The sequence below is a fragment of the Drosophila miranda genome (assembly GCF_003369915.1).
Source record: "Drosophila miranda strain MSH22 chromosome Y unlocalized genomic scaffold, D.miranda_PacBio2.1 Contig_Y2_pilon, whole genome shotgun sequence".
Lineage (NCBI taxonomy): Eukaryota > Metazoa > Arthropoda > Insecta > Diptera > Drosophilidae > Drosophila > Drosophila miranda.
This window is the reverse complement of record NW_022881614.1, coordinates 8485310-8512033: the sequence shown is the minus strand read 5'-3', so window position 1 is coordinate 8512033 and position 26724 is coordinate 8485310. Positions and strand designations below refer to the sequence as shown.

At 36.8% G+C, this 26724-nt stretch overlaps 6 protein-coding genes across 6 annotated transcripts; all 6 read right to left on the bottom strand.

Annotated features, from left to right (window-relative positions):
• Positions 1-1491: 1491 nt before the first annotated feature.
• LOC117193569 lies at positions 1492-2903 on the bottom strand. The gene is made up of 4 exons (XM_033398315.1): positions 2703-2903; positions 2465-2645; positions 2153-2411; positions 1492-2097 (listed from the first exon to the last, which is right to left on the bottom strand). Coding segments are annotated over exons 1-4 (804 nt in total). The 5' UTR covers positions 2705-2903; the 3' UTR covers positions 1492-1735.
• A 3451-nt stretch (positions 2904-6354) lies between these two features.
• On the bottom strand, positions 6355-7653 carry LOC117194065. Its single transcript, XM_033398709.1, has 4 exons — positions 7379-7653; positions 7141-7321; positions 6829-7087; positions 6355-6773 (listed from the first exon to the last, which is right to left on the bottom strand). Coding segments are annotated over exons 1-4 (804 nt in total). The 5' UTR covers positions 7381-7653; the 3' UTR covers positions 6355-6411.
• A 2848-nt stretch (positions 7654-10501) lies between these two features.
• On the bottom strand, positions 10502-12211 carry LOC117194062. The gene is given in 5 exon segments (XM_033398705.1): positions 10502-11368; positions 11426-11687; positions 11689-11869; positions 11927-12134; positions 12193-12211. Coding segments are annotated over 4 exon segments (807 nt in total). The 5' UTR covers positions 11929-12134; positions 12193-12211; the 3' UTR covers positions 10502-11006.
• Positions 12212-15055: 2844 nt separating this feature from the next.
• LOC117194061 lies at positions 15056-16765 on the bottom strand. Its single transcript, XM_033398704.1, is given in 5 exon segments — positions 15056-15922; positions 15980-16241; positions 16243-16423; positions 16481-16688; positions 16747-16765. Coding segments are annotated over 4 exon segments (807 nt in total). The 5' UTR covers positions 16483-16688; positions 16747-16765; the 3' UTR covers positions 15056-15560.
• Positions 16766-19626: 2861 nt separating this feature from the next.
• LOC108158055 lies at positions 19627-20983 on the bottom strand. The gene is made up of 4 exons (XM_017290203.2): positions 20783-20983; positions 20545-20725; positions 20233-20491; positions 19627-20175 (listed from the first exon to the last, which is right to left on the bottom strand). Coding segments are annotated over exons 1-4 (804 nt in total). The 5' UTR covers positions 20785-20983; the 3' UTR covers positions 19627-19813.
• A 2721-nt stretch (positions 20984-23704) lies between these two features.
• LOC117194064 lies at positions 23705-25462 on the bottom strand. The gene is made up of 5 exons (XM_033398708.1): positions 25445-25462; positions 25179-25386; positions 24941-25121; positions 24629-24887; positions 23705-24571 (listed from the first exon to the last, which is right to left on the bottom strand). Coding segments are annotated over exons 2-5 (804 nt in total). The 5' UTR covers positions 25181-25386; positions 25445-25462; the 3' UTR covers positions 23705-24209.
• Between the last annotated feature and the right edge of the window lie 1262 nt (positions 25463-26724).

Genomic DNA, 26724 nt, shown 5'->3' with positions numbered 1-26724 from the left:
AAAACGTAACTAATAAAGACCTTTTCTCAAATTTACATTTTTTTAGACATATTCATGTATATGATGAGTGTTTTGTATATATATCTCGATCCTGATACCTATTCTTGTAGGGACCAAGAAGACAATAAGCTTTAAAATATCGTTGAAATATTGAAAATAATATTAAATAATATTGAATAATATTAAAATATATTGAAAATAAATTGTTTTTGCCTGGGATGACAAACATATTAACAATTCTAGAACATCCATTTCCCCAGGGTATCCAAAATGTTGCATGAGTCTGGCCCATACAAATTGAATGTTGGGACACTGTTGAGCTGAAAAAGGACATTGTGGCGAGGAAAAATCCCATCAGAGGAAATCCCAAAAAAATCCCACCAAACTTAAGCGCCAAATAGAAATTGGTTTTTGGTTTTCTCGTATCTTTAAAATTGTGGATGCCACAGATTTTCGTCCTTTGTGGGGGCGGAAGTGGGCGGGGCGAAGTTTTGAAATATTTTTGTAGCAGTGACATATCACAGAAGTCTGGATACAAAACATCGTTGCTCTAGCTCTTATAGTCTTTGAGCACTAGGCGCTGAAGGGGACGGACAGACGGACAGACGGACGGACGGACAGACAGACATGGCTCAATCGACTCGGCTATTGATGCTGATCAAGAATATATATACTTTATGGGGTCGGAAACGATTCCTTCTGGACGTTACACACATCCACTTTTACCACAAATCTAATATACCCCAATACTCATTTTGAGTATCGGGTATAAAAATGAAATCCGCGCCAGCTGGCTTGCTCAGAAATATACCGAAATACACTTCACAGTTTCAAAAAATACCAATAATATACCAAACTCCATCATACTCCTCGTTTTCTATATTCGGTTCAATATTACTAGCTAGCTGGGACCCCCTTCCTTGGAAAAATAATTGTATCCGATTGATGAATCTACTCTCAACAAGATTGGTTAATTCTAAGGACACCTTTTATTTTATTGCTTATAAAATTAAAATTTGTACATTGCTGCATTGGACAAGAGGGTGACTCCAAAGCGCGTCTTGAAAAATACTGGAAAATTCTACAAAAAGCATACAAATTTGCAAGGTGTGTGAGCTAGACATGGTGTTTAAAATAAATTATAGAATTAAATATATTTAAAAATAGTAAAATCGTGACATATAGAGGCTCATATTTATGTTAATGCGCTTAAATTATATATGTGCAACTATATATATATGAACTTTATTTCATTTTGCAAGCCTAACTAGCAATACTATAAAAGCAGCTTATTTAAGAATTGTATAGTTCATAGTCATTAATGCATAATTTCCCATTCATATGCTCATCAATAATTGCATTCGTGAGCCTCTGACCCGGAAACCGATGAACGAAAGACCCAGAAACGATATTGGGATTAAAAAACAGTACACTACACAATTTTGACAAGAAAATTCAAGTCAAAAGGTTCCCGCCAAAACCAACTGCGTGTCTGTTGAGTATCAAAATATTTGCCAAAGCAGACAAATTGTTTATTTTATCGTTTGGCCAATCGACGTTTCACATCTCTCAAAAATGCCCATGGTTCCCCATTATGCGCCTAGTTTACATTAATTATAATAATCTTAAATGTTTGAAAAAGTGGACAGATCTTTCTTTCCTGGTCAAACATTGGGTCTTGAGGGACACTTTCAATATTTTCTTTAGCAAACCATAATTAAAATAGTGGAACTAGTTAGTCGGTTGTTTCGATTTTGAGAACAAATTTCTCCATTATAGCATTAAGACGCTTGCGCTCCTTGAGCTGTTGCTGCATTAGGTCTGAGATCTGTGTGCCTAGAGCCAAAAGCGCGTCCGTATTGGCTTCTGTGCGCTGGGCGTTCAAGCGAGTTTGTCTATTCATGTCCCGCAGCTCCTTTGCAATGTCCATTAGCATCGGCACCGTGCTCTCGTGTTCAATTTCTAATTCATTTACATCATTTTGAACCAGCTTGCGCTTTTTGGCAGATGGAGTTTGCGAAGTGCTAGTGCGCTCCAATTTCACGTCCATATGTCTGTCATTGATCCGGCTGGAGCAGTCATCTTCTTCCTCATCATCTTTACATAAAAAAAAATAGTATACATTTTTTGCGGCTTGATATTTTTGTCTTACCGTCATCTGTGGCTGTGACCTCGTCGTGCTCGGTCTTGATGTCCTGCAGTTGCAAACGGTTGGAAATTTCAGGACGTGCCTTTGGACGAGATTCGACTACTCTGTCGAGCTTATCATACAAGTCACAGATCACGGCCACTGCATCCTCTAGAGCAGGGAGTGTATCCTGATACAGCGAGCCTTTGCCGCAGGCATTTGAATCTTCCAGCCTGTTATTGTTAATCTTTTTACGAATGCAGCTTTTCCAGTCTTTCCATACCTATCAAGAGCCAAGTGAGATGACGGAACATAGCGCAATTGCTCGGCACTTACTCTTTTCCACTCACAAACTTCTTTGACAGGCGGACCCACGCTATTTAACTCCTTTGAAAGCCGCTTCCAGGCGGCTTCAGCTGCCAGCTTATCACCCTTGAGGTAGTTTTTGGCTATCATTGGGTGTCTCTCCATAAATGCGATGAATATGGCATCTTGCTGCGCAGTTCTGTGTTTGCCCCTGTATACAATGAGGTGGTAAGTATAAATTTTTACGAACATTTTCAACATTATTTACATGTTCCGTGGTTTTTTGTTTGACTGATTGGTCAGTTTGGCCTTTGGATTCGTTGTCACAAATCTGTGTTTTTGTATCTATTAGCAGGAGTTGGACCCACTTTTACGCCCACTATCTCCACCACGCCAAGCAGCACAGCCTGCAGCGCACGGGGAGAGGACAATCCGGCGTTCACTTCAGCAGTAGCAGGGACTTGAACCTCTCCAGATTTACATAAATCGGATCTATTAATTTATTTATTTACGAAATATTTATTTACCTTATCAGTGTTACCGTGAACCTATCGATCAAATATACGGTCGGACTCTTAGAAATATACCAAAATACACCGTCTCATTTTAAAAATATACCGTAAATATACTGACGAATTCAAGTTCTATTTTATATATTCCTCGTTTTTGATATTCCGTCGAATATTACCAGCTATATAGAACATTTAGCCGTGCCCACATAATTTTAGCTCATTGATGAATACATTTTCTACACAATTGGTTAGTTTTTAGTCCTTGCTTTTATTGTATTTTGACTAAAACAAGGTTTAAACAAAATAGTTCAACAAAAAAAACAGTCGCAATGTTGCTAGTATTTGAAGACATGATACGTGTATAAGCCTTTGTGCACCCTATTTCGTTAATTTTATATGTAGATCAACCGCAATTTATTAAGACCTTTTCTCAAATTGATATGTTTTTGACTTATTCATGTGTATTATTAGTATCTTGTATATATTTATCTCGATCCTGATACCTACTGAGCCTTGGAAGACAAACATATTCACAAATCTATAACATCCAATTTCCCCCAGGTTATGTGTGCATGGAATTAGCAACATGTTTGTGTATGGAATGAGACTCATTATTGCAAAAGCGAAACTGCGGCGAATCGGGTGTTGCCTATATTTCAAGCTATATAGATGCCCACTTAGCTTTATCCCATAGATAAATACATTTTTTACAAGATTGCTTCTTTTAATTACCTTAATGTATTTTATTTTGACTAAAATACAGTTTTCAAGGAAATGGTGCCGCAACAGTGTGTATGGAATAGGACTCATTGTTGCTAAAGCGAACTGTGGCGAACTCAAAATCGATTCAAAAAACGACCAGTTCTTTGATCCGTTGAATAATACTATCTATACAGAACATTTAGCCATGCCCACTCAATTTTGTACGATTGATGACCAGTTCTTTGTTCCGTTGAATAATACTATCTATACAGAACATTTAGCCATGCCCACTCAATTTTGTACGATTGATGAATCAATTTTATACATGATTGGCCTATTCGAAATACTTGCTTTTATTGGATTTCTATATAGCATTGAAAATTAAATTAATAGATTGATGAAATTGACAAAAATACCATGGGAGCGCGGCGAAAACCAGTATTTCTACAGTATGACCCTCAGAACAGCACCGAAATATACCGCCTCATTTTAAAAATATACCGTAAATATACTGACGAATTCAAGTTCTATTTTACATATTCCTCGTTTTTGATATTCCGACGAATATTACTAGCTATATAGAACATTTAGCCAGGCCCACATAATTTTATACGCTTTATCAATCAATTTTTTACTTAACTGGCTTATTCTTAATACTTGCTTTAATTGGATTTTGCGTAAAAAAAGGTTTTAGCAAAATAAGTCAAATAAAAAACAAGTAGCGAAATAGGTCTATCAAAACAAACGAAAAAGGAAAATGCTCAATTTTGATATCCCTTGAATAATGCTGACTAACTAAATCTCTCAGCAACATAGTTGCCCACATAGTTTTATCCTGTTGATGAATAAATTTTCTACAAGATTGGATAGTTTTTAATCCTTGCTTTTATTGTATTTATTGTAAAAAAAGGTTAAAACGAAAAAGTTCACCAAAAAAAAGAGTCGCTATATTGCGTGTAAGCCGTAGTATAGGCCTTTGTACACACTATTTTGTTAATTTTATATGAAAGTATAAATATTGATATGAAGATAAAACGTGACTAATAAAGACCTTTTCTCAAATTTACATTTTTTTTAGACATATTCATGTATATGATGAGTGTTTTGTATATATATCTCGATCCTGATACCTATTCTTGTAGGGACCAAGAAGACAATAAGCTTTAAAATATCGTTGAAATATTGAAAATAATATTAAATAATATTGAATAATATTAAAATATATTGAAAATAAATTGTTTTTGCCTGGGATGACAAACATATTAACAATTCTAGAACATCCATTTCCCCAGGGTATCCAAAATGTTGCATGAGTCTGGCCCATACAAATTGAATGTTGGGACACTATTGAGCTGAAAAAGGACATTGTGGCGAGGAAAAATCCCATCAGAGGAAATCCCAAAAAAATCCCACCAAACTTAAGCGCCAAATAGAAATTGGTTTTTGGTTTTCTCGTATCTTTAAAATTGTGGATGCCACAGATTTTCGTCCTTTGTGGGGGCGGAAGTGGGCGGGGCGAAGTTTTGAAATATTTTTGTAGCAGTGACATATCACAGAAGTCTGGATACAAAACATCGTTGCTCTAGCTCTTATAGTCTTTGAGCACTAGGCGCTGAAGGGGACGGACAAACGGACAGACGGACGGACGGACAGACAGACATGGCTCAATCGACTCGGCTATTGATGCTGATCAAGAATATATATACTTTATGGGGTCGGAAACGATTCCTTCTGGACGTTACACACATCCACTTTTACCACAAATCTAATATACCCCAATACTCATTTTGAGTATCGGGTATAAAAATGAAATCCGCGCCAGCTGGCTTGCTCAGAAATATACCGAAATACACTTCACAGTTTCAAAAAATACCAATAATATACCAAACTCCATCATACTCCTCGTTTTCTATATTCGGTTCAATATTACTAGCTAGCTGGGACCCCCTTCCTTGGAAAAATAATTGTATCCGATTGATGAATCTACTCTCAACAAGATTGGTTAATTCTAAGGACACCTTTTATTTTATTGCTTATAAAATTAAAATTTGTACATTGCTGCATTGGACAAGAGGGTGACTCCAAAGCGCGTCTTGAAAAATACTGGAAAATTCTACAAAAAGCATACAAATTTGCAAGGTGTGTGAGCTAGACATGGTGTTTAAAATAAATTATAGAATTAAATATATTTAAAAATAGTAAAATCGTGACATATAGAGGCTCATATTTATGTTAATGCGCTTAAATTATATATGTGCAACTATATATATATGAACTTTATTTCATTTTGCAAGCCTAACTAGCAATACTATAAAAGCAGCTTATTTAAGAATTGTATAGTTCATAGTCATTAATTCATAATTTCCCATTCATATGCTCATCAATAATTGTATTCGTGAGCCTCTGACCCGGAAACCGTTGAACGAAAGACCCAGAAACGATATTGGGATTAAAAAACAGTACACTACACAATTTTGACAAGAAAATTCAATTCAAAAGGTTCCCGCCAAAACCAACTGCGTGTCTGTTGGCAAATATTTTGCCAAAGCAGACAAATTGTTTATTTTATCGTTTGGCCAATCGACGTTTCACATCTCTCAAAAATGCCCATGGTTCCCCAATATGCGCCTAGTTTACATTAATTATAATAATCTTAAATGTTTGAAAAAGTGGACAGATCTTTCTTTCCTGGTCAAACATTGGGTCTTGAGGGACACTTTCAATATTTTCTTTAGCAAACCATAATTAAAATAGTGGAACTAGTTAGTCGGTTGTTTCGATTTTGAGAACAAATTTCTCCATTATAGCATTAAGACGCTTGCGCTCCTTGAGCTGTTGCTGCATTAGGTCTGAGATCTGTGTGCCTAGAGCCAAAAGCGCGTCCGTATTGGCTTCTGTGCGCTGGGCGTTCAAGCGAGTTTGTCTATTCATGTCCCGCAGCTCCTTTGCAATGTCCATTAGCATCGGCACCGTGCTCTCGTGTTCAATTTCTAATTCATTTACATCATTTTGAACCAGCTTGCGCTTTTTGGCAGATGGAGTTTGCGAAGTGCTAGTGCGCTCCAATTTCACGCCCATATGTCTGTCATTGATCCGGCTGGAGCAGTCATCTTCTTCCTCATCATCTTTACATAAAAAAAAATAGTATACATTTTTTGCGGCTTGATATTTTTGTCTTACCGTCATCTGTGGCTGTGACCTCGTCGTGGTCGGTCTTGATGTCCTGCAGTTGCAAACGGTTGGAAATTTCAGGCCGTGCCTTTGGACGAGATTCGACTACTCTGTCGGGCTTATCATACAAGTCACAGATCACGGCCACTGCATCCTCTAGAGCAGGGAGTGTATCCTGATACAGCGAGCCTTTGCCGCAGGCATTTGAATCTTCCAGCCTGTTATTGTTAATCTTTTGACGAATGCAGCTTTTCCAGTCTTTCCATACCTATCAAGAGCCAAGTGAGATGACGGAACATAGCGCAATTGCTCGGCACTTACTCTTTTCCACTCACAAACTTCTTTGACAGGCGGACCCACGCTATTTAACTCCTTTGAAAGCCGCTTCCAGGCGGCTTCAGCTGCCAGCTTATCACCCTTGAGGTAGTTTTTGGCTATCATTGGGTGTCTCTCCATAAATGCGATGAATATGGCATCTTGCTGCGCAGTTCTGTGTTTGCCCCTGTATACAATGAGGTGGTAAGTATAAATTTTTACGAACATTTTCAACATTATTTACATGTTCCGTGGTTTTTTGTTTGACTGATTGGTCAGTTTGGCCTTTGGATTCGTTGTCACAAATCTGTGTTTTTGTATCTATTAGCAGGAGTTGGACCCACTTTTACGCCCACTATCACCACCACGCCAAGCAGCACAGCCTGCAGCGCACGGGGAGAGGACAATCCGGCGTTCACTTCAGCAGTAGCAGGGACTTGAATCTCTCCAGATTTACATAAATCGGATCTATTAATTTATTTATTTACGAAATATTTATTTACCTTATCAGTGTTACCGTGAACCTATCGATCAAATATACGGTCGGACTCTTAGAAATATACCAAAATACACCGTCTCATTTTAAAAATATACCGTAAATATACTGACGAATTCAAGTTCTATTTTATATATTCCTCGTTTTTGATATTCCGTCGAATATTACCAGCTATATAGAACATTTAGCCGTGCCCACATAATTTTAGCTCATTGATGAATACATTTTCTACACAATTGGTTAGTTTTTAGTCCTTGCTTTTATTGTATTTTGACTAAAACAAGGTTTAAACAAAATAGTTCAACAAAAAAAACAGTCGCAATGTTGCTAGTATTTGAAGACATGATACGTGTATAGGCCTTTGTGCACCCTATTTCGTTAATTTTATATGTAGATCAACCGCAATTTATTAAGACCTTTTCTCAAATTGATATGTTTTTGACTTATTCATGTGTATTATTAGTATCTTGTATATATTTATCTCGATCCTGATACCTACTGAGCCTTGGAAGACAAACATATTCACAAATCTATAACATCCAATTTCCCCCAGGTTATGTGTGCATGGAATTAGCAACATGTTTGTGTATGGAATGAGACTCATTATTGCAAAAGCGAAACTGCGGCGAATCGGGTGTTGCCTATATTTCAAGCTATATAGATGCCCACTTAGCTTTATCCCATAGATAAATACATTTTTTACAAGATTGCTTCTTTTAATTACCTTAATGTATTTTATTTTGACTAAAATACGGTATCCAAGGAAATGTTGCCGCAACAGTGTGTATGGAATAGGACTCATTGTTGCTAAAGCGAACTGTGGCGAACTCAAATTCAATTCAAAAAACGACCAGTTCTTTGTTCCGTTGAATAATACTATCTATATAGAACATTTAGCCATGCCCACTCAATTTTGTACGATTGATGAATCAATTCTATACATGATTGGCCTATTCGAAATACTTGCTTTTATTGGATTTCTATATAGCATTGAAAATTAAATTAATAGATTGATGAAATTGACAAAAATACCATGGGAGCGCGGCGAAAACCAGTATTTCTACAGTATGACCCTCAGAACAGCACCGAAATATACCGCCTCATTTTAAAAATATACCGTAAATAAACTGACGAATTCAAGTTCTATTTTACATATTCCTCGTTTTTGATATTCCGACAAATATTACTAGCTATATAGAACATTTAGCCAGGCCCACATAATTTTATACGCTTTATCAATCAATTTTTTACTTAACTGGCTTATTCTTAATACTTGCTTTTATTGGATTTTGCGTAAAAACAGGTTTTAGCGAAATAAGTCAAACAAAAAACAAGTAGCGAAATAGGTATGTCAAAACAAACGAAAAAGGAAATTGCTCAATTTTGATATTCCCTTGAATACTGCTGACTAACTAAATCTCTCAGCAATGCCCACATAGTTTTATCCTGTTGATGAATAAATTTTCTACAAGATTGGATAGTTTTTAATCCTTGCTTTTATTGTATTTATTGTAAAAAAGGTTAAAATGAAAAAGTTCACAAAAAAAAAGAGTCGCTATATTGCGTGTAAGCCGTAGTATAGGCCTTTGTACACACTATTTTGTTAATTTTATATGAAAGTATAAATATTGATATGAAGATAAAACGTAACTAATAAAGACCTTTTCTCAAATTTACATTTTTTTAGACATATTCATGTATATGATGAGTGTTTTGTATATATATCTCGATCCTGATACCTATTCTTGTAGGGACCAAGAAGACAATAAGCTTTAAAATATCGTTGAAATATTGAAAATAATATTAAATAATATTGAATAATAATAAAATATATTAAAAATAAATTGTTTTTGCCTGGGATGACAAACATATTAACAATTCTAGAACATCCATTTCCCCAGGGTATCCAAAATGTTGCATGAGTCTGGCCCATACAAATTGAATGTTGGGACACTGTTGAGCTGAAAAAGGACATTGTGGCGAGGAAAAATCCCATCAGAGGAAATCCCAAAAAAATCCCACCAAACTTAAGCGCCAAATAGAAATTGGTTTTTGGTTTTCTCGTATCTTTAAAATTGTGGATGCCACAGATTTTCGTCCTTTGTGGGGGCGGAAGTGGGCGGGGCGAAGTTTTGAAATATTTTTGTAGCAGTGACATATCACAGAAGTCTGGATACAAAACATCGTTGCTCTAGCTCTTATAGTCTTTGAGCACTAGGCGCTGAATGAGACGGACAGACGGACGGACAGACGGACGGACAGACAGACATGGCTCAATCGACTCGGCTATTGATGCTGATCAAGAATATATATACTTTATGGGGTCGGAAACTATTCCTTCTGGACGTTACACACATCCACTTTTACCACAAATCTAATATACCCCAATACTCATTTTGAGTATCGGGTATAAAAATGAAATCTGCGCCAGCTGGCTTGCTCAGAAATATACCGAAATACACTTCACAGTTTCAAAAAATACCAATAATATACCAAACTCCATCATACTCCTCGTTTTCTATATTCGGTTCAATATTACTAGCCAGCTGGGACCCCCTTCCTTGGAAAAATAATTGTATCCGATTGATGAATCTACTCTCAACAAGATTGGTTAATTCTAAGGACACCTTTTATTTTATTGCTTATAAAATTAAATTTGTACATTGCTGCATTGGACAAGAGGGTGACTCCAAAGCGCGTCTTGAAAAATACTGGAAAATTCTACAAAAAGCATACAAATTTGCAAGGTGTGTGAGCTAGACATGGTGTTTAAAATAAATTATAGAATTAAATATATTTAAAAATAGTAAAATCGTGACATATAGAGGCTCATATTTATGTTAATGCGCTTAAATTATATATGTGCAACTATATATATATGAACTTTATTTCATTTTGCAAGCCTAACTAGCAATACTATAAAAGCAGCTTATTTAAGAATTGTATAGTTCATAGTCATTAATGCATAATTTTCCCATTCATATGCTCATCAATAATTGTATTCGTGAGCCTCTGACCCGGAAACCGTTGAACGAAAGACCCAGAAACGATATTGGGATTAAAAAACAGTACACTACACAATTTTGACAAGAAAATTCAATTCAAAAGGTTCCCGCCAAAACCAACTGCGTGTCTGTTGAGTATCAAAATATTTGCCAAAGCAGACAAATTGTTTATTTTATCGTTTGTCCAATCGACGTTTCACATCTCTCAAAAATGCCCATGGTTCCCCATTATGCGCCTAGTTTACATTAATTATAATAATCTTAAATGTTTGAAAAAGTGGACAGATCTTTCTTTCCTGGTCAAACATTAGGTCTTGAGGGACACTTTCAATATTTTCTTTAGCAAACCATAATTAAAATAGTGGAACTAGTTAGTCGGTTGTTTCGATTTTGAGAACAAATTTCTCCATTATAGCATTAAGACGCTTGCGCTCCTTGAGCTGTTGCTGCATTAGGTCTGAGATCTGTGTGCCTAGAGCCAAAAGCGCGTCCGTATTGGCTTCTGTGCGCTGGGCGTTCAAGCGAGTTTGTCTATTCATGTCCCGCAGCTCCTTTGCAATGTCCATTAGCATCGGCACCGTGCTCTCGTGTTCAATTTCTAATTCATTTACATCATTTTGAACCAGCTTGCGCTTTTTGGCAGATGGAGTTTGCGAAGTGCTAGTGCGCTCCAATTTCACGCCCATATGTCTGTCATTGATCCGGCTGGAGCAGTCATCTTCTTCCTCATCATCTTTACATAAAAAAAAATAGTACATACATTTTTTGCGGCTTGATATTTTTGTCTTACCGTCATCTGTGGCTGTGACCTCGTCGTGGTCGGTCTTGATGTCCTGCAGTTGCAAACGGTTGGAAATTTCAGGACGTGCCTTTGGACGAGATTCGACTACTCTGTCGGGCTTATCATACAAGTCACAGATCACGGCCACTGCATCCTCTAGAGCAGGGAGTGTATCCTGATACAGCGAGCCTTTGCCGCAGGCATTTGAATCTTCCAGCCTGTTATTGTTAATCTTTTTACGAATGCAGCTTTTCCAGTCTTTCCATACCTATCAAGAGCCACTCACAAACTTCTTTGACAGGCGGACCCACGCTATTTAACTCCTTTGAAAGCCGCTTCCAGGCGGCTTCAGCTGCCAGCTTATCACCCTTGAGGTAGTTTTTGGCTATCATTGGGTGTCTCTCCATAAATGCGATGAATATGGCATCTTGCTGCGCAGTTCTGTGTTTGCCCCTGTATACAATGAGGTGGTAAGTATAAATTTTTACGAACATTTTCAACATTATTTACATGTTCCGTGGTTTTTTGTTTGACTGATTGGTCAGTTTGGCCTTTGGATTCGTTGTCACAAATCTGTGTTTATTAGTTTATTATCTATTAGCAGCAGTTGGACCCACTTTTACGCCCACTATCTCCACCACGCCAAGCAGCACAGCCTGCAGCGCACGGGGAGAGGACAATCCGGCGTTCACTTCAGCAGTAGCAGGGACTTGAATCTCTCCAGATTTACATAAATCGGATCTATTAATTTATTTATTTACGAAATATTTATTTACCTTATCAGTGTTACCGTGAACTTATCGATCAAATATACGGTCGGACTCTTAGAAATATACCAAAATACACCGTCTCATTTTAAAAATATACCGTAAATATACTGACGAATTCAAGTTCTATTTTATATATTCCTCGTGTTTGATATTCCGTCGAATATTACCAGCTATATAGAACATTTAGCCGTGCCCACATAATTTTAGCTCATTGATGAATACATTTTCTACACAATTGGTTAGTTTTTAGTCCTTGCTTTTATTGTATTTTGACTAAAACAAGGTTTAAACAAAATAGTTCAACAAAAAAAACAGTCGCAATGTTGCTAGTATTTGAAGACATGATACGTGTATAGGCCTTTGTGCACCCTACTTCGTTAATTTTATATGTAGATCAACCGCAATTTATTAAGACCTTTTCTCAAATTGATATGTTTTTGACTTATTCATGTGTATTATTAGTATCTTGTATATATTTATCTCGATCCTGATACCTACTGAGCCTTGGAAGACAAACATATTCACAAATCTATAACATCCAATTTCCCCCAGGTTATGTGTGCATGGAATTAGCAACATGTTTGTGTATGGAATGAGACTCATTATTGCAAAAGCGAAACTGCGGCGAATCGGGTGTTGCCTATATTTCAAGCTATATAGATGCCCACTTAGCTTTATCCCATAGATAAATACATTTTTTACAAGATTGCTTCTTTTAATTACCTTAATGTATTTTATTTTGACTAAAATACAGTTTTCAAGGAAATGGTGCCGCAACAGTGTGTATGGAATAGGACTCATTGTTGCTAAAGCGAACTGTGGCGAACTCAAAATCGATTCAAAAAACGACCAGTTCTTTGTTCCGTTGAATAATACTATCTATACAGAACATTTAGCCATGCCCACTCAATTTTGTACGATTGATGAATCAATTCTATACATGATTGGCCTATTCGAAATACTTGCTTTTATTGGATTTCTATATAGCATTGAAAATTAAATTAATAGATTGATGAAATTGACAAAAATACCATGGGAGCGCGGCGAAAACCAGTATTTCTACAGTATGACCCTCAGAACAGCACCGAAATATACCGCCTCATTTTAAAAATATACCGTAAATATACTGACGAATTCAAGTTCTATTTTACATATTCCTCGTTTTTGATATTCCGACGAATATTACTAGCTATATAGAACATTGAGCCATGCCCACATAATTTTATACGCTTTATCAATCAATTTTTTACTTAACTGGCTTATTCTTAATACTTGCTTTTATTGGATTTTGCGTAAAAAGAGGTTTTAGCGAAATAAGTCAAACAAAAAACAAGTAGCGAAATAGGTCTATCAAAACAAACGAAAAAGGAAATTGCTCAATTTTGATATCCCTTGAATAATGCTGACTAACTAAATCTCTCAGCAATGCCCACATAGTTTTATCCTGTTGATGAATAAATTTTCTACAAGATTGGATAGTTTTTAATCATTGCTTTTATTGTATTTATTGTAAAAAAAGGTTAAAACGAAAAAGTTCACCAAAAAAAAGAGTCGCTATATTGCGTGTAAGCCGTAGTATAGGCCTTTGTACACACTATTTTGTTAATTTTATATGAAAGTATAAATATTGATTTGAAGATAAAACGTAACTAATAAAGACCTTTTCTCAAATTTACATTTTTTTAGACATATTCATGTATATGATGAGTGTTTTGTATATATATCTCGATCCTGATACCTATTCTTGTAGGGACCAAGAAGACAATAAGCTTTAAAATATCGTTGAAATATTGAAAATAATATTAAATAATATTGAATAATAATAAAATATATTAAAAATAAATTGTTTTTGCCTGGGATGACAAACATATTAACAATTCTAGAACATCCATTTCCCCAGGGTATCCAAAATGTTGCATGAGTCTGGCCCATACAAATTGAATGTTGGGACACTGTTGAGCTGAAAAAGGACATTGTGGCGAGGAAAAATCCCATCAGAGGAAATCCCAAAAAAATCCCACCAAACTTAAGCGCCAAATAGAAATTGGTTTTTGGTTTTCTCGTATCTTTAAAATTGTGGATGCCACAGATTTTCGTCCTTTGTGGGGGCGGAAGTGGGCGGGGCGAAGTTTTGAAATATTTTTGTAGCAGTGACATATCACAGAAGTCTGGATACAAAACATCGTTGCTCTAGCTCTTATAGTCTTTGAGCACTAGGCGCTGAAGGAGACGGACAGACGGACGGACAGACGGACGGACAGACAGACATGGCTCAATCGACTCGGCTATTGATGCTGATCAAGAATATATATACTTTATGGGGTCGGAAACTATCCTTCTGGACGTTACACACATCCACTTTTACCACAAATCTAATATACCCCAATACTCATTTTGAGTATCGGGTATAAAAATGAAATCTGCGCCAGCTGGCTTGCTCAGAAATATACCGAAATACACTTCACAGTTTCAAAAAATACCAATAATATACCAAACTCCATCATACTCCTCGTTTTCTATATTCGGTTCAATATTACTAGCCAGCTGGGACCCCCTTCCTTGGAAAAATAATTGTATCCGATTGATGAATCTACTCTCAACAAGATTGGTTAATTCTAAGGACACCTTTTATTTTATTGCTTATAAAATTAAATTTGTACATTGCTGCATTGGACAAGAGGGTGACTCCAAAGCGCGTCTTGAAAAATACTGGAAAATTCTACAAAAAGCATACAAATTTGCAAGGTGTGTGAGCTAGACATGGTGTTTAAAATAAATTATAGAATTAAATATATTTAAAAATAGTAAAATCGTGACATATAGAGGCTCATATTTATGTTAATGCGCTTAAATTATATATGTGCAACTATATATATATGAACTTTATTTCATTTTGCAAGCCTAACTAGCAATACTATAAAAGCAGCTTATTTAAGAATTGTATAGTTCATAGTCATTAATGCATAATTTTCCCATTCATATGCTCATCAATAATTGTATTCGTGAGCCTCTGACCCGGAAACCGTTGAACGAAAGACCCAGAAACGATATTGGGATTAAAAAACAGTACACTACACAATTTTGACAAGAAAATTCAATTCAAAAGGTTCCCGCCAAAACCAACTGCGTGTCTGTTGAGTATCAAAATATTTGCCAAAGCAGACAAATTGTTTATTTTATCGTTTGTCCAATCGACGTTTCACATCTCTCAAAAATGCCCATGGTTCCCCATTATGCGCCTAGTTTACATTAATTATAATAATCTTAAATGTTTGAAAAAGTGGACAGATCTTTCTTTCCTGGTCAAACATTAGGTCTTGAGGGACACTTTCAATATTTTCTTTAGCAAACCATAATTAAAATAGTGGAACTAGTTAGTCGGTTGTTTCGATTTTGAGAACAAATTTCTCCATTATAGCATTAAGACGCTTGCGCTCCTTGAGCTGTTGCTGCATTAGGTCTGAGATCTGTGTGCCTAGAGCCAAAAGCGCGTCCGTATTGGCTTCTGTGCGCTGGGCGTTCAAGCGAGTTTGTCTATTCATGTCCCGCAGCTCCTTTGCAATGTCCATTAGCATCGGCACCGTGCTCTCGTGTTCAATTTCTAATTCATTTACATCATTTTGAACCAGCTTGCGCTTTTTGGCAGATGGAGTTTGCGAAGTGCTAGTGCGCTCCAATTTCACGCCCATATGTCTGTCATTGATCCGGCTGGAGCAGTCATCTTCTTCCTCATCATCTTTACATAAAAAAAAATAGTACATACATTTTTTGCGGCTTGATATTTTTGTCTTACCGTCATCTGTGGCTGTGACCTCGTCGTGGTCGGTCTTGATGTCCTGCAGTTGCAAACGGTTGGAAATTTCAGGACGTGCCTTTGGACGAGATTCGACTACTCTGTCGGGCTTATCATACAAGTCACAGATCACGGCCACTGCATCCTCTAGAGCAGGGAGTGTATCCTGATACAGCGAGCCTTTGCCGCAGGCATTTGAATCTTCCAGCCTGTTATTGTTAATCTTTTTACGAATGCAGCTTTTCCAGTCTTTCCATACCTATCAAGAGCCACTCACAAACTTCTTTGACAGGCGGACCCACGCTATTTAACTCCTTTGAAAGCCGCTTCCAGGCGGCTTCAGCTGCCAGCTTATCACCCTTGAGGTAGTTTTTGGCTATCATTGGGTGTCTCTCCATAAATGCGATGAATATGGCATCTTGCTGCGCAGTTCTGTGTTTGCCCCTGTATACAATGAGGTGGTAAGTATAAATTTTTACGAACATTTTCAACATTATTTACATGTTCCGTGGTTTTTTGTTTGACTGATTGGTCAGTTTGGCCTTTGGATTCGTTGTCACAAATCTGTGTTTATTAGTTTATTATCTATTAGCAGCAGTTGGACCCACTTTTACGCCCACTATCTCCACCACGCCAAGCAGCACAGCCTGCAGCGCACGGGGAGAGGACAATCCGGCGTTCACTTCAGCAGTAGCAGGGACTTGAATCTCTCCAGATTTACATAAATCGGATCTATTAATTTATTTATTTACGAAATATTTATTTACCTTATCAGTGTTACCGTGAACTTATCGATCAAATATACGGTCGGACTCTTAGAAATATACCAAAATACACCGTCTCATTTTAAAAATATACCGTAAATATACTGACGAATTCAAGTTCTATTTTATATATTCCTCGTGTTTGATATTCCGTCGAATATTACCAGCTATATAGAACATTTAGCCGTGCCCACATAATTTTAGCTCATTGATGAATACATTTTCTACACAATTGGTTAGTTTTTAGTCCTTGCTTTTATTGTATTTTGACTAAAACAAGGTTTAAACAAAATAGTTCAACAAAAAAAACAGTCGCAATGTTGCTAGTATTTGAAGACATGATACGTGTATAGGCCTTTGTGCACCCTACTTCGTTAATTTTATATGTAGATCAACCGCAATTTATTAAGACCTTTTCTCAAATTGATATGTTTTTGACTTATTCATGTGTATTATTAGTATCTTGTATATATTTATCTCGATCCTGATACCTACTGAGCCTTGGAAGACAAACATATTCACAAATCTATAACATCCAATTTCCCCCAGGTTATGTGTGCATGGAATTAGCAACATGTTTGTGTATGGAATGAGACTCATTATTGCAAAAGCGAAACTGCGGCGAATCGGGTGTTGCCTATATTTCAAGCTATATAGATGCCCACTTAGCTTTATCCCATAGATAAATACATTTTTTACAAGATTGCTTCTTTTAATTACCTTAATGTATTTTATTTTGACTAAAATACAGTTTTCAAGGAAATGGTGCCGCAACAGTGTGTATGGAATAGGACTCATTGTTGCTAAAGCGAACTGTGGCGAACTCAAAATCGATTCAAAAAACGACCAGTTCTTTGTTCCGTTGAATAATACTATCTATACAGAACATTTAGCCATGCCCACTCAATTTTGTACGATTGATGAATCAATTCTATACATGATTGGCCTATTCGAAATACTTGCTTTTATTGGATTTCTATATAGCATTGAAAATTAAATTAATAGATTGATGAAATTGACAAAAATACCATGGGAGCGCGGCGAAAACCAGTATTTCTACAGTATGACCCTCAGAACAGCACCGAAATATACCGCCTCATTTTAAAAATATACCGTAAATATACTGACGAATTCAAGTTCTATTTTACATATTCCTCGTTTTTGATATTCCGACGAATATTACTAGCTATATAGAACATTGAGCCATGCCCACATAATTTTATACGCTTTATCAATCAATTTTTTACTTAACTGGCTTATTCTTAATACTTGCTTTTATTGGATTTTGCGTAAAAAGAGGTTTTAGCGAAATAAGTCAAACAAAAAACAAGTAGCGAAATAGGTCTATCAAAACAAACGAAAAAGGAAATTGCTCAATTTTGATATCCCTTGAATAATGCTGACTAACTAAATCTCTCAGCAATGCCCACATAGTTTTATCCTGTTGATGAATAAATTTTCTACAAGATTGGATAGTTTTTAATCATTGCTTTTATTGTATTTATTGTAAAAAAAGGTTAAAACGAAAAAGTTCACCAAAAAAAAGAGTCGCTATATTGCGTGTAAGCCGTAGTATAGGCCTTTGTACACACTATTTTGTTAATTTTATATGAAAGTATAAATATTGATATGAAGATAAAACGTGGGATGACAAACATATTAACAATTCTAGAACATCCATTTCCCCAGGGTATCCAAAATGTTGCATGAGTCTGGCCCATACAAATTGAATGTTGGGACACTGTTGAGCTGAAAAAGGACATTGTGGAGAGGAAAAATCCCATCAGAGGAAATACCAAAAAAATCCCACCAAACTTAAGCGCCAAATAGAAATTGGTTTTTGGTTTTCTCGTATCTTTAAAATTGTGGATGCCACAGATTTTCGTCCTTTGTGGGGGCGGAAGTGGGCGGGGCGAAGTTTTGAAATATTTTTGTAGCAGTGACATATCACAGAAGTCTGGATACAAAACATCGTTGCTCTAGCTCTTATAGTCTTTGAGCACTAGGCGCTGAAGGGGACGGACAGACGGACAGACGGACGGACGGACAGACAGACATGGCTCAATCGACTCGGCTATTGATGCTGATCAAGAATATATATACTTTATGGGGTCGGAAACGATTCCTTCTGGACGTTACACACATCCACTTTTACCACAAATCTAATATACCCCAATACTCATTTTGAGTATCGGGTATAAAAATGAAATCCGCGCCAGCTGGCTTGCTCAGAAATATACCGAAATAAACTTTACAGTTTCAAAAAATACCAATAATATACCAAACTCCATCATACTCCTCGTTTTCTATATTCGGTTCAATATTACTAGCTAGCTGGGACCCCCTTCCTTGGAAAAATAATTGTATCCGATTTGTACATTGCTGCATTGGACAAGAGGGTGACTCCAAAGCGCGTCTTGAAAAATACTGGAAAATTCTACAAAAAGCATACAAATTTGCAAGGTGTGTGAGCTAGACATGGTGTTTAAAATAAATTATAGAATTAAATATATTTAAAAATAGTAAAATCGTGACATATAGAGGCTCATATTTATGTTAATGCGCTTAAATTATATATGTGCAACTATATATATATGAACTTTATTTCATTTTGCAAGCCTAACTAGCAATACTATAAAAGCAGCTTATTTAAGAATTGTATAGTTCATAGTCATTAATGCATAATTTTCCCATTCATATGCTCATCAATAATTGTATTCGTGAGCCTCTGACCCGAAAACCGTTGAACGAAAGACCCAGAAACGATATTGGGATTAAAAAACAGTACACTACACAATTTTGACAAGAAAATTCAATTCAAAAGGTTCCCGCCAAAACCAAAATATTTGCCAAAGCAGACAAATTGTTTATTTTATCGTTTGGCCAATCGACGTTTCACATCTCTCAAAAATGCCCATGGTTCCCCATTATGCGCCTAGTTTACATTAATTATAATAATCTTAAATGTTTGAAAAAGTGGACAGATCTTTCTTTCCTGGTCAAACATTAGGTCTTGAGGGACACTTTTAATATTTTCTTTAGCAAACCATAATTAAAATAGTGGAACTAGTTAGTCGGTTGTTTCGATTTTGAGAACAAATTTCTCCATTATAGCATTAAGACGCTTGCGCTCCTTGAGCTGTTGCTGCATTAGGTCTGAGATCTGTGTGCCTAGAGCCAAAAGCGCGTCCGTATTGGCTTCTGTGCGCTGGGCGTTCAAGCGAGTTTGTCTATTCATGTCCCGCAGCTCCTTTGCAATGTCCATTAGCATCGGCACCGTGCTCTCGTGTTCAATTTCTAATTCATTTACATCATTTTGAACCAGCTTGCGCTTTTTGGCAGATGGAGTTTGCGAAGTGCTAGTGCGCTCCAATTTCACGCCCATATGTCTGTCATTGATCCGGCTGGAGCAGTCATCTTCTTCCTCATCATCTTTACATAAAAAAAAATAGTACATACATTTTTTGCGGCTTGATATTTTTGTCTTACCGTCATCTGTGGCTGTGACCTCGTCGTGGTCGGTCTTGATGTCCTGCAGTTGCAAACGGTTGGAAATTTCAGGACGTGCCTTTGGACGAGATTCGACTACTCTGTCGGGCTTATCATACAAGTCACAGATCACGGCCACTGCATCCTCTAGAGCAGGGAGTGTATCCTGATACAGCGAGCCTTTGCCGCAGGCATTTGAATCTTCCAGCCTGTTATTGTTAATCTTTTTACGAATGCAGCTTTTCCAGTCTTTCCATACCTATCAAGAGCCAAGTGAGATGACGGAACATAGCGCAATTGCTCGGCACTTACTCTTTTCCACTCACAAACTTCTTTGACAGGCGGACCCACGCTATTTAACTCCTTTGAAAGCCGCTTCCAGGCGGCTTCAGCTGCCAGCTTATCACCCTTGAGGTAGTTTTTGGCTATCATTGGGTGTCTCTCCATAAATGCGATGAATATGGCATCTTGCTGCGCAGTTCTGTGTTTGCCCCTGTATACAATGAGGTGGTAAGTATAAATTTTTACGAACATTTTCAACATTATTTACATGTTCCGTGGTTTTTTGTTTGACTGATTGGTCAGTTTGGCCTTTGGATTCGTTGTCACAAATCTGTGTTTATTAGTTTATTATCTATTAGCAGCAGTTGGACCCACTTTTACGCCCACTATCTCCACCACGCCAAGCAGCACAGCCTGCAGCGCACGGGGAGAGGACAATCCGGCGTTCACTTCAGCAGTAGCAGGAACTTGAATCTCTCCAGATTTACATAAATCGGATCTATTAATTTATTTATTTACGAAATATTTATTTACCTTATCAGTGTTACCGTGAACTTATCGATCAAATATACGGTCGGACTCTTAGAAATATACCAAAATACACCGTCTCATTTTAAAAATATACCGTAAATATACTGACGAATTCAAGTTCTATTTTATATATTCCTCGTTTTTGATATTCCGTCGAATATTACCAGCTATATAGAACATTTAGCCGTGCCCACATAATTTTAGCTCATTGATGAATACATTTTCTACACAATTGGTTAGTTTTTAGTCCTTGCTTTTATTGTATTTTGACTAAAACAAGGTTTAAACAAAATAGTTCAACAAAAAAAACAGTCGCAATGTTGCTAGTATTTGAAGACATGATACGTGTATAGGCCTTTGTGCACCCTACTTCGTTAATTTTATATGTAGATCAACCGCAATTTATTAAGACCTTTTCTCAAATTGATATGTTTTTGACTTATTCATGTGTATTATTAGTATCTTGTATATATTTATCTCGATCCTGATACCTACTGAGCCTTGGAAGACAAACATATTCACAAATCTATAACATCCAATTTCCCCCAGGTTATGTGTGCATGGAATTAGCAACATGTTTGTGTATGGAATGAGACTCATTATTGCAAAAGCGAAACTGCGGCGAATCGGGTGTTGCCTATATTTCAAGCTATATAGATGCCCACTTAGCTTTATCCCATAGATAAATACATTTTTTACAAGATTGCTTCTTTTAATTACCTTAATGTATTTTATTTTGACTAAAATACAGTTTTCAAGGAAATGGTGCCGCAACAGTGTGTATGGAATAGGACTCATTGTTGCTAAAGCGAACTGTGGCGAACTCAAAATCGATTCAAAAAACGACCAGTTCTTTGTTCCGTTGAATAATACTATCTATACAGAACATTTAGCCATGCCCACTCAATTTTCTACGATTGATGAATCAATTTTATACATGATTGGCCTATTCGAAATACTTGCTTTTATTGGATTTCTATATAGCATTGAAAATTAAATTAATAGATTGATGAAATTGACAAAAATACCATGGGAGCGCGGCGAAAACCAGTATTTCTACAGTATGACCCTCAGAACAGCACCGAAATATACCGCCTCATTTTAAAAATATACCGTAAATATACTGACGAATTCAAGTTCTATTTTACATATTCCTCGTTTTTGATATTCCGACGAATATTACTAGCTATATAGAACATTTAGCCAGGCCCACATAATTTTATACGCTTTATCAATCAATTTGTTACTTAACTGGCTTATTCTTAATACTTGCTTTAATTGGATTTTGCGTAAAAAGAGGTTTTAGCGAAATAAGTCAAACAAAAAACAAGTAGCGAAATAGGTCTATCAAAACAAACGAAAAAGGAAATTGCTCAATTTTGATATCCCTTGAATAATGCTGACTAACTAAATCTCTCAGCAATGCCCACATAGTTTTATCCTGTTGATGAATAAATTTTCTACAAGATTGGATAGTTTTTAATCCTTGCTTTTATTGTATTTATTGTAAAAAAAGGTTAAAACGAAAAAGTTCACCAAAAAAAAGAGTCGCTATATTGCGTGTAAGCCGTAGTATAGGCCTTTGTACACACTATTTTGTTAATTTTATATGAAAGTATAAATATTGATATGAAAATAAAACGTGGGATGACAAACATATTAACAATTCTAGAACATCCATTTCCCCAGGGTATCCAAAATGTTGCATGAGTCTGGCCCATACAAATTGAATGTTGGGACACTGTTGAGCTGAAAAAGGACATTGTGGCGAGGAAAAATCCCATCAGAGGAAATCCCAAAAAAATCCCACCAAACTTAAGCGCCAAATAGAAATTGGTTTTTGGTTTTCTCGTATCTTTAAAATTGTGGATGCCACAGATTTTCGTCCTTTGTGGGGGCGGAAGTGGGCGGGGCGAAGTTTTGAAATATTTTTGTAGCAGTGACATATCACAGAAGTCTGGATACAAAACATCGTTGCTCTAGCTCTTATAGTCTTTGAGCACTAGGCGCTGAAGGGACGGACAGACGGACAGACGGACGGACGGACAGACAGACATGGCTCAATCGACTCGGCTATTGATGCTGATCAAGAATATATATACTTTATGGGGTCGGAAACGATTCCTTCTGGACGTTACACACATCCACTTTTACCACAAATCTAATATACCCCAATACTCATTTTGAGTATCGGGTATAAAAATGAAATCCGCGCCAGCTGGCTTGCTCAGAAATATACCGAAATACACTTCACAGTTTCAAAAAATACCAATAATATACCAAACTCCATCATACTCCTCGTTTTCTATATTCGGTTCAATATTACTAGCTAGCTGGGACCCCCTTCCTTGGAAAAATAATTGTATCCGATTGATGAATCTACTCTCAACAAGATTGGTTAATTCTAAGGACACCTTTTATTTTATTGCTTATAAAATTAAAATTTATACATTGCTGCATTGGACAAGAGGGTGACTCCAAAGCGCGTCTTGAAAAATACTGGAAAATTCTACAAAAAGCATACAAATTTGCAAGGTGTGTGAGCTAGACATGGTGTTTAAAATAAATTATAGAATTAAATATATTTAAAAATAGTAAAATCGTGACATATAGAGGCTCATATTTATGTTAATGCGCTTAAATTATATATGTGCAACTATATATATATGAACTTTATTTCATTTTGCAAGCCTAACTAGCAATACTATAAAAGCAGCTTATTTAAGAATTGTATAGTTCATAGTCATTAATGCATAATTTTCCCATTCATATGCTCATCAATAATTGTATTCGTGAGCCTCTGACCCGGAAACCGTTGAACGAAAGACCCAGAAACGATATTGGGATTAAAAAACAGTACACTACACAATTTTGACAAGAAAATTCAATTCAAAAGGTTCCCGCCAAAACCAACTGCGTGTTTGTTGAGTATCAAAATATTTGCCAAAGCAGACAAATTGTTTATTTTATCGTTTGGCCAATCGACGTTTCACATCTCTCAAAAATGCCCATGGTTCCCCATTATGCGCCTAGTTTACATTAATTATAATAATCTTAAATGTTTGAAAAAGTGGACAGATCTTTCTTTCCTGGTCAAACATTAGGTCTTGAGGGACACTTTCAATATTTTCTTTAGCAAACCATAATTAAAATAGTGGAACTAGTTAGTCGGTTGTTTCGATTTTGAGAACAAATTTCTCCATTATAGCATTAAGACGCTTGCGCTCCTTGAGCTGTTGCTGCATTAGGTCTGAGATCTGTGTGCCTAGAGCCAAAAGCGCGTCCGTATTGGCTTCTGTGCGCTGGGCGTTCAAGCGAGTTTGTCTATTCATGTCCCGCAGCTCCTTTGCAATGTCCATTAGCATCGGCACCGTGCTCTCGTGTTCAATTTCTAATTCATTTACATCATTTTGAACCAGCTTGCGCTTTTTGGCAGATGGAGTTTGCGAAGTGCTAGTGCGCTCCAATTTCACGCCCATATGTCTGTCATTGATCCGGCTGTAGCAGTCATCTTCTTCCTCATCATCTTTACATAAAAAAAAATAGTACATACATTTTTTGTGGCTTGATATTTTTGTCTTACCGTCATCTGTGGCTGTGACCTCGTCGTGGTCGGTCTTGATGTCCTGCAGTTGCAAACGGTTGGAAATTTCAGGACGTGCCTTTGGACGAGATTCGACTACTCTGTCGGGCTTATCATACAAGTCACAGATCACGGCCACTGCATCCTCTAGAGCAGGGAGTGTATCCTGATACAGCGAGCCTTTGCCGCAGGCATTTGAATCTTCCAGCCTGTTATTGTTAATCTTTTTACGAATGCAGCTTTTCCAGTCTTTCCATACCTATCAAGAGCCAAGTGAGATGACGGAACATAGCGCAATTGCTCGGCACTTACTCTTTTCCACTCACAAACTTCTTTGACAGGCGGACCCACGCTATTTAACTCCTTTGAAAGCCGCTTCCAGGCGGCTTCAGCTGCCAGCTTATCACCCTTGAGGTAGTTTTTGGCTATCATTGGGTGTCTCTCCATAAATGCGATGAATATGGCATCTTGCTGCGCAGTTCTGTGTTTGCCCCTGTATACAATGAGGTGGTAAGTATAAATTTTTACGAACATTTTCAACATTATTTACATGTTCCGTGGTTTTTTGTTTGACTGATTGGTCAGTTTGGCCTTTGGATTCGTTGTCACAAATCTGTGTTTATTAGTTTATTATCTATTAGCAGCAGTTGGACCCACTTTTACGCCCACTATCTCCACCACGCCAAGCAGCACAGCCTGCAGCGCACGGGGAGAGGACAATCCGGCGTTCACTTCAGCAGTAGCAGGGACTTGAATCTCTCCAGATTTACATAAATCGGATCTATTAATTTATTTATTTACGAAATATTAATTTACCTTATCAGTGTTACCGTGAACTTATCGATCAAATATACGGTCGGACTCTTAGAAATATACCAAAATACACCGTCTCATTTTAAAAATATACCGTAAATATACTGACGAATTCAAGTTCTATTTTATATATTCCTCGTTTTTGATATTCCGTCGAATATTACCAGCTATATAGAACATTTAGCCGTGCCCACATAATTTTAGCTCATTGATGAATACATTTTCTACACAATTGGTTAGTTTTTAGTCCTTGCTTTTATTGTATTTTGACTAAAACAAGGTTTAAACAAAATAGTTCAACAAAAAAAACAGTCGCAATGTTGCTAGTATTTGAAGACATGATACGTGTATAGGCCTTTGTGCACCCTATTTCGTTAATTTTATATGTAGATCAACCGCAATTTATTAAGACCTTTTCTCAAATTGATATGTTTTTGACTTATTCATGTGTATTATTAGTATCTTGTATATATTTATCTCGATCCTGATACCTACTGAGCCTTGGAAGACAAACATATTCACAAATCTATAACATCCAATTTCCCCCAGGTTATGTGTGCATGGAATTAGCAACATGTTTGTGTATGGAATGAGACTCATTATTGCAAAAGCGAAACTGCGGCGAATCGGGTGTTGCCTATATTTCAAGCTATATAGATGCCCACTTAGCTTTATCCCATAGATAAATACATTTTTTACAAGATTGCTTCTTTTAATTACCTTAATGTATTTTATTTTGACTAAAAGACAGTTTTCAAGGAAATGGTGCCGCAACAGTGTGTATGGAATAGGACTCATTGTTGCTAAAGCGAACTGTGGCGAACTCAAAATCGATTCAAAAAACGACCAGTTCTTTGTTCCGTTGAATAATACTATCTATACAGAACATTTAGCCATGCCCACTCAATTTTGTACGATTGATGAATCTGGGGCATCCACAAATATCAGAGAATATTAACGCTAGAGTAACCAAATTTAGTATCCGCACTTCTGTTAGATCTCACTATAAAACGTATATCTCAGAATTTCGCCCCACCCCCTTCCGCCCACACAAAGGACGAAAATCTGTTGCATCCACAATATTACAGATTCGAGAAAACTAAAAACGCAGAATCATAGATAATGACCATATCTATCAGATTGCTGAATCTGGTTTAGACCAGATAATTTTTATAGCCAAAAGGAACAAATCAATTTGCACTGGCTACGCAGCGCCCGACGTCACGCTCAGACTGATTTTCTGTCTCTCTCGCACGCACTCTTTGTCGTGTCGTTTAATTAGC

Coding starts and splice junctions, on each gene's coding strand:
- LOC117193569 (XM_033398315.1), bottom strand. Junction 2,412..2,464: donor AAGTTTGTGAGTGGAAAAGA/GTAAGTGCCGAG, acceptor GGCTCTTGATAG/GTATGGAAAGACTGGAAAAG. Junction 2,098..2,152: donor GGTCACAGCCACAGATGACG/GTAAGACAAAAA, acceptor TTTTATGTAAAG/ATGATGAGGAAGAAGATGAC.
- LOC117194065 (XM_033398709.1), bottom strand. Junction 7,088..7,140: donor AAGTTTGTGAGTGGAAAAGA/GTAAGTGCCGAG, acceptor GGCTCTTGATAG/GTATGGAAAGACTGGAAAAG. Junction 6,774..6,828: donor GGTCACAGCCACAGATGACG/GTAAGACAAAAA, acceptor TTTTATGTAAAG/ATGATGAGGAAGAAGATGAC.
- LOC108158055 (XM_017290203.2), bottom strand. Junction 20,492..20,544: donor AAGTTTGTGAGTGGAAAAGA/GTAAGTGCCGAG, acceptor GGCTCTTGATAG/GTATGGAAAGACTGGAAAAG. Junction 20,176..20,232: donor GGTCACAGCCACAGATGACG/GTAAGACAAAAA, acceptor TTTTATGTAAAG/ATGATGAGGAAGAAGATGAC.
- LOC117194064 (XM_033398708.1), bottom strand. Junction 24,888..24,940: donor AAGTTTGTGAGTGGAAAAGA/GTAAGTGCCGAG, acceptor GGCTCTTGATAG/GTATGGAAAGACTGGAAAAG. Junction 24,572..24,628: donor GGTCACAGCCACAGATGACG/GTAAGACAAAAA, acceptor TTTTATGTAAAG/ATGATGAGGAAGAAGATGAC.